This window comes from Camelina sativa, chromosome 3 (assembly GCF_000633955.1).
Source record: "Camelina sativa cultivar DH55 chromosome 3, Cs, whole genome shotgun sequence".
Classification (NCBI taxonomy): Eukaryota; Viridiplantae; Streptophyta; class Magnoliopsida; order Brassicales; family Brassicaceae; genus Camelina; species Camelina sativa.
Window position 1 is genome coordinate 23122309 of NC_025687.1, and position 7629 is coordinate 23129937.

Consider the following 7629-nt stretch of genomic DNA (forward strand, 5'->3'; position numbering starts at 1 on the left):
AAAAAAAAAAAAAAAACAAATCAATGTTTTAACTAAAACCCGAACCTGCTAAAAAGCCCACTAAAACTTCCAGCCCATTACAGAGAGAAAAGGAGGCGCTCTACTCCTCCGCTTTGACCTATTTCTAACCGTTGCCACTTGATACGAAATATAAAAATATCTAGCAAATAAAGAAAAACTAGATATTTTCCACGTGGACGGTACAGATCAAATAATCCGCGCGAAGAGACAACCGTTAGATGATAAAACCTAAAAAGACCCTTATGCCCCAAAACCTGAATCAAAGTGATTATAAATACATGTTCTAAAACCCTAAGCTAAGAAAAATATCTTCACGCAGCTGTCTTAGGGTTTTCGCCTCTCTTTTACTCTCTCTCTCTCTCGAAAACCTAGCAGCAGTCTTCTCTCTCTTTTCTCAGTTCCTCCATGGGTAAACCTAAATCCGCCACCAAGGTAACCTTCTTCTCCCCCTTTGATGGCTTCCTTCTCTCTTCTTCTTCGTCTTACTCTGTTTTGAATCTCTGTTCATGTTTTGGTCTTGCGAATTTAACGAGCTTTTATTTGTTTTCTTTTGGATTTTCAGGTTGTTGCAGCTCCTGCTGCGGTTAAGGCCACAAAGCCTTTGAAGAAAGGTATGAACTTTGCCTTCCTTGTACCTCAGATGCTTTCCCATCTGTTACACAACTAGTTTTAGTTTGAAAGTTTTCGTTTTTAAATATTTATATTGCTCGTTATGCTATGGCTGGCTGTTGGAATAAGTTGTTTGATTTGCTTAGCTCCTGAACGTATATGAGCTCTTTATTCATTAGTTTGGGAATATATATTGATTGAATACAATAAGCGCTCTCTATAGTCTATTGACTTGTGAATCCTGAATTTGAAACCTTTAGTGTGAGATTTGAACTTTTATTGATTTAACTTTGTTTGTCTCGTCTCTTTAGGTAAGAGAGAGCCTGAGGATGATGTTGATACCAAAGTGAGCCTTAAGAAGCAGAAGAAAGACGTGATTGCTGCTGTTCAGAAGGAAAAATCTGAGAAGAAGGTGCCGAAGAAGGTTGAGAGCTCTGACTCCTCAGACTCTGATTCCGAGGAAGAGGAGAAGGTATAATACTTCTGTCTTGATTTAATTGTTGGTCTGAGTATTTAAGTTGAGTGTGAGTTCTGACCATAACTAATATATGTCAGGCTAAGAAGGTTCCGGCCAAGAAGGCTGCTGCCAAGGCCGCTTCAAGCAGTGATGACTCATCTGACGACTCTTCAGACGATGAGCCAGCAACCAAGAAGGCTGCTGCTACTAACGGAACTGTTGCAAAGAAGTCTAAAGATGACTCATCTTCTGAGGAGGATTCTTCAGACGAGGTTAACTTTTTAACCTGTTATGGAATTTTTAAGCCTTCTATCATTTGAGCTTGCGTCTAAAAGACTTCGTGTTTTACTAAAAATTTCAGGAAGTTGCTGCAACAAAGAAGCCAGCTGTAGTTGCTAAAGCCGCTGTAAAGGCCAAGGCAGAGAGTTCGTCTGAAGAGGATTCATCTGATGATGATGTAAGCATCTCATAGGATAGATGCACCTTTAGAGTAATTTGTGGGAAAACATATATAATTAACTACCTTATTGATAATTACTAGGAAGCTGAAAAGAAACCTGCTGCTAAAGATTCTTCATCCGACGAAGACTCAGATGATGAATCTGAGGATGAGGTGATAACTTTTTTTCTAATACTTGTAATATCTTGTATTATAATATTTTTTTTATTTTCAAATGGATCTGTAACTACTTCGTTTATGAAAATAGAAACCTGCTGCCAAGAAAGCAGCTCCTGCTAAGGTAGCTACCAAGGCTGCAAGCAGCTCCGATTCATCAGATGAAGATTCTGAGGAGGTTGGCTTAACATATTTAATTTGATTTTCTTGTGGTACTTTATAGCAGCTTTGCATTCTTTATATTTCTGTAATTGACTTCATTCATGGGTCTTGATATTTTCAGGAAAGTGAAGATGAGAAACCTGCCCAGAAGAAGGCTAAAAAAGAGAGCAGTAGTGATGATTCTAGCGGATCTGAGGAAGATGAGAGTGAAGACGAGAAAGAAACCCCAATGAAAAAGGTACGAGCAATGTTCCCTTGCACTTCAATATCTATGGAGGCTAGCTACGGAAGCTTATTATCCCATCTCTTGTTGCAAGTTACTAATATTATTTATATTTCTGTAACTAAAACAGAGCTCCGATGTAGAAATGGTGGATGCGTCAAGTGCGAAACAGGTAAAGGATCCTACTATCAGTATCTTTTATGTATTGTAATATTGTAACCTGTTTTTGTTTGGTTATTTTGATGTTAATTTTGTGCATCATGCAATTCTTTGATTTTTAGCCAAAGACTCCATCAACTCCTGCTGCTGGCGGATCAAAGACACTCTTTGCTGCCAATCTCTCTTTCAATATTGAAAGATCAGATGTGTAAGTTCTTTGACGTTTGATCTCTCTTCTCTTGGTGAAACTTTTCATGACCTGATGTCTCATCCTCATTTGCAGCGAGAATTTCTTCAAGGAAGTTGGTGAAGTTGTTGATGTTCGATTCTCTACCAGTAGAGAAGATGGAAGTTTCAGGGGATTTGGCCATGTTGAGTTTGCTTCTGCGGAAGAAGCACAGAAGGTGAGTGTCGTTTTTAACTCTTGAATAAAAGTATTTTATTATGAATTTGAGACTATTTTTTGCTGATTAACGTCTGTTGTACTTTAGGCTCTGGAATTACATGGTAGACCTTTACTCGGCCGTGAGATTCGTCTTGATATTGCTCAAGAGAGAGGCGAGAGACCTGCATTCACTCCTCAAAGCGGAGGGTAGGTTAATTTTTCCATGTTAGAGATTTGTTTTTATAAAATTGTTCAGTGGTTGATTATATTCTCTCTTCTGCAAATTATAGCAACAACTTCAGAAGTGGTGGTGGTGGTGGTGATGGTCAAACTGTTTTCGTTAAGGGATTTGACTCTGCTCAGTCTGAGGAAGATATCAAGCACGCATTGAGGGAACATTTCGGTTCATGCGGTGAGATCACAAGGGTCTCTGTTCCCACAGACCGTGAAACTGGTGCTTCCAAAGGGTTTGTGATTTCGTCCTCCCTATCTGTGTTTGTGAATTCTATCTGTTAAATTTTAGTTGCTAATTACATAAATGTTTCTTTTCAGAATTGCTTACGTTGAGTTTACAGAAGGTAAAGAGAAGGCGTTGGAACTAAATGGAAGTGACATGGGAGGATGGGGTCTTGTAGTTGATGAGCCTAGACCGAGAGATAACTCTAGTGGATTTGGTGGAAGGGGTAATGGTGGAAGGAGCAGTGGTGGAAGGGGTGGTAGAGGAGGTAGAGACAGCGGCCGTGGTGGTCGGTTTGGTAACAGCGGTGGTCGTTTCAGTGGTGGCAGAGGAGGTAGAGATGGCGGCCGCGGTGGTCGTGGAAGACCTAGTTTTACTCCCTCAGGTAAAAATCTGATCTTTATTCATGTATCTAGCTTCTTCTTTATAACTAGTAACAGTTGCTAATTCTCTGTTTTTGTATATTGAAGGTAAGAAGACTACCTTCGGCGATTTCGAGTAGAAGCTTCTGTAGAAGAAAAGTCTCTTCTTATGTTGTTAACTTGTGATACTTGGCATCCTTTTATCGTTTTGTTTCTTTTTTGTTCTAGTTTCGTTTCTGTCAGAACCTTAAATTTTTGTCTGAATGTTAAATTAAGCTCAATTTTGAGTGCTTTGGTTGTTAAATCTAATTATTTTATTCGTCCTTCTTTATATGTTTACCTAAGTATGAGCCTCATACTTAGATAGACTAAAATAGATCAACCTTCTTAGGTAGACTAAAATATTCTAAATTTTTGTCAGAATCAAAATCAGTTGTTTAGGTAGACTAAAATATTCTCTCCCAAGGGACACAAATTTACATTTCTCAGAATTAGTCTCAACTTGGTTGGCTACTTTCACACAAAAGCACAAAAAGAAATAGGAAAATGAATTAGTTGTAACTCAAAACTGAGACTTTAGCTTGAGGACCGCCTTGTACATAGACAAAATCGTAAGCTTGTCCTGCTCTCAAAGTCTTTTGCCATTGAGGAAGCTGGTACATATTCTTTTGTCCCGTTGGGTTTAAACCCCAGATAGGTCCTGAGAGATCGTCAATCTTAAGCTTGAGATCTGATATGGGCTTCTGAGAATTGTTTTTGATGATCACTTTGTGCCTGTAGTATCTTGTGTTCCCGGCCATCCAGTTGGTAGTTATCGAGTGAAGAAACTCGATTTGTGCACCTGATTGTTTTGGAGTATAATATGTTGTTGGTGTTGCTGTACTGTACGATGAAGCTGTGACAGTTTCAGAGAAAATGAGAATCAGTCACTGTATAAAAGTTGCATTGGAAGCTGTTGGTAGAAAAAAGATCATACCTGGTGGTTTTGTAGTTTGATAAGGTTTAGATGATCCTCCTCCATATGATCCTACAAAATTTCATTACATTAATCAATGAGTCATGGATCATAACTTAAAAGATGAGTAAAGCTAAAAGACTACATGATCAAGGTTTATTGTTTAGTTTACCTAAGTTTCCAGAGAGTTTAGCAAATAGGCCAACGAGTGGAGCTGTTCCGGATAAAGTTGGTTCCGATTGCTCGTAATTTGAGCGGTCATTGGAATAGTAATCATTCTGGTCCGGTCCACCAACAAGCGCACCATAGATAATATTAGGATCAGCTTGAGACCTTCTGTACCAAGAATCAAATCCTTGAACACAATTCACAGAAGAACGTTGGACATAGATTGAAGGGATTGAAGAGCCTCTATGGTGAACACGGCTTGGATATTTCGGTCCATATCCAACTACATAACTCATTCCTAGACGGTTCTTTCCAAGAATGTAATCAGCCTGCAAACAAAAAGAAAAAAAAAAAACTCAATTAGCAGAGTTAAACCAACAAGTAAACTGTTTTGGTTTCTTGGGAGGATTCAAGAATGACCTGAGATCTGGCAAAGTCAAGAAGCGCCTGAGGTTGAACCGAACCATCGGGACAATTGAGTTTAGCATTTGCTGCAGAGAGATAGTCTGAGTAGAGCGCGAGAATATACGCAGCCGCAGATGCATATTGCAGATTGTTCCACTCTCGAACATACATTAAACCACCAGCTGTTGTTTGAATGTTGTAACCACCATTCTTCTTGAGACAAGCACAAGCGAAGTAGTCAGCTTTCGTCTGATATTGCTTCAATGTCGAAGTATACACACCACCTTTCCCTTCTAACAAGACCTATACACACACACAAATGAAACAAAGAATCAAGATTAGTATTCTTGAAACCGCGGGAAAACATTCTTGAACTAACCGGAATATTATACCTTCGAGAGAAGGATTTGAACACCGGCGTATTTGTTATCCCAAGAGAACTCTTTCATCCCCCAGCCGGTTCCTCCCATGTAACCGGCATTGTCCATAGCATATTTCAAGTAATACTGATCCCCGGTAGCGCGGTGTAGCCAAGCCGCAGCCCAAAGAAGCTCATCCTTTAAGATATTACCCAACAGAGAGACATTTTAGTATTGGAACAACATTCAGTGGAAGAAGATAATTGGAGAGATGAATGGTGAAAAATGTTAAGAGATCAACAGTGTTATACCGAGTAACCAGATGACATGTAGAAAGCTTTTGCATTTGGGATTGAATCAGTGTATAGTCCTCTGTACTTGTCAGCAAATGAGAAGAGCTGAAAACACACAATAACAAAAGTTTCACAATGTTTAGAATCTCAACCGAACCGGGTTCATAACACAAGTAACAGAATCCCATTGCACCTAAGCTGTTAATAACCAGAGGTTGAACAAAAAACACAAACGAACCTCTTTGGCATGACTTAAGAGGAGAGCAGAGTAAGAGGAGTTAAATGGCTTGAAAGCCAAGGAAGCAGCGGCTAAAGCAGCAGCGGTTTCACCGGCTAAGTCTGAGCCAGGATGGTACTGGTCAAGCTTATAAGCTGTTCTTGAAGTGGTCATGTCCTCTGCTCGTTCCCAACAGTAATGGTCTGACTCTCCATCTCCAACTTGACCCCATAGAACATTTGGCTGAGGATGAGCCTTGATGAAGTAATCAGTACCCCATCTGATTGACCACAATGTCTGTTGCATCTGGTTCGAAGCGGATAGCTCTTTCCGGTTATCAACCGCTGCCCACGATAGCATTGTCACTGCAAAGGCCATTGGTAAACCGAACTTCACATGGTCTCCTGCATCATAGTATCCTCCCTCCAAGCTCACCTATTCATTCATACACACACAAAACCTAGTATCATTTTATTACATGATGTTTTCTTATTGGAATTAGCACTTTCGAGTTTCTTACAAATAAAAATCTAGCAAATTTTGTCTTGATGACAACATATCCTTGTACATTTTACATCTTTTTCAGTTAATATCTTTATATTAATTTTAATGTTATTCTTATAGATTGATATAAATTATGATGGTGACATTAACAACACAAGTACAAACCACTATATCACATATCCTAGTCGAATGATATTTAAAGGGAACTATTATATTTGTAAAAATTTAGATAATATGAATCTGACTAATACATTATTAATATGTGTGTATATGGACTTACGCCTTGAGCAAGACCATCCTTGAGACCAGAGTGGCCTCGCCATTTGACACGTTGAGAAGCTGGCAACTTTCCTGATCGCTGAGCCTCAAAAAACAAAAAGGTCTTGTCAAGAGCATTTCCGTAGTTATAGTATTCCGCTGCCGCGGTTGCTGCTGTTAGAAGCACGGTCAGTAATAGGCTCACGCCGGAAAATGATACACCAAACTTCCTCATTTCTCTCTCAACCTTAGTTTTAAGTTTTCTCTCCTAAGAAACGTTTATTTGTTCACAATTGTGATGCGAGTTAGGTCTATATGTGGGTGTATTTATATAAACATTTGGAGAAAGAGAGAAATTGTGTATGTGAGTTTGGTGAGAGAGAGGAATGTAGAGAATCAAATAGGTACGAAACTTGTCTGAACAATCATTGTCTTTGTCTCTATTTGTGTTCGTGTGTGTTGTACATGCCTTTGATAATAGTTGTGACCTTCACGTTTTGTTAGAGCTTCTCACGTTGTACCTCGAGACTTTTGTGTATAAAAGCTGAACTAACTATGACTAACCACGTGTATCTCTTATTAGCCGTTCGATGAATGTGATATTGACCATCTATTATGAATAGAAATAGATTAATGCATCTGTATCTTGTTTTTAATATAAGGTTTAAAACGCTTAAGAATAATATTTTGGTTGATTTTTGTTAAGGTGTCAACAGACAAGTAACATTCGTGGTATCCACAACTTGCATTCCCATTTTTTTTGTTTTTCTGTTGATTTGTATGTTCGGATGTTTTAAAGTTTTTGTTGAAAAAATTGTACAGTTTAATGGTTGGGTGTATCAGACTGTCACTTCCATTTCGTGATAACAAGTGTAAAAATAATAAAATCTGATAAATTTATATATTTTTTGGTAATGATATGATAAATTTATATGATCAAAAGAAGGTGAAACGTTTGTATTTTAATAAAACTAGGAGTTAATAAAATTATAATATAATGGATAATAAACTCTTTTTTT

The 7629-nt window shown here is 38.4% G+C and overlaps 2 protein-coding genes across 2 annotated transcripts; one reads left to right on the plus strand and one right to left on the minus strand.

The window, feature by feature from the left end:
• LOC104777809 (nucleolin 1) lies at positions 324 to 3776 on the plus strand. Its single transcript, XM_010502131.2, has 15 exons — positions 324 to 453; positions 584 to 632; positions 942 to 1102; positions 1186 to 1359; positions 1449 to 1544; positions 1629 to 1700; positions 1795 to 1881; positions 1987 to 2103; positions 2219 to 2260; positions 2370 to 2455; positions 2531 to 2651; positions 2739 to 2839; positions 2923 to 3099; positions 3185 to 3474; positions 3560 to 3776. The coding sequence occupies exons 1-15, from the start codon at positions 427 to 429 to the stop codon at positions 3589 to 3591; spliced, it is 1632 nt and encodes a 543-aa protein (XP_010500433.1). The 5' UTR covers positions 324 to 426; the 3' UTR covers positions 3592 to 3776.
• On the minus strand, positions 3906 to 7028 carry LOC104777808 (endoglucanase 5-like). The gene is made up of 8 exons (XM_010502130.2): positions 6633 to 7028; positions 5870 to 6283; positions 5650 to 5736; positions 5372 to 5536; positions 4995 to 5282; positions 4579 to 4903; positions 4428 to 4478; positions 3906 to 4346 (listed from the first exon to the last, which is right to left on the minus strand). The coding sequence occupies exons 1-8, from the start codon at positions 6843 to 6845 to the stop codon at positions 4003 to 4005; spliced, it is 1887 nt and encodes a 628-aa protein (XP_010500432.1). The 5' UTR covers positions 6846 to 7028; the 3' UTR covers positions 3906 to 4002.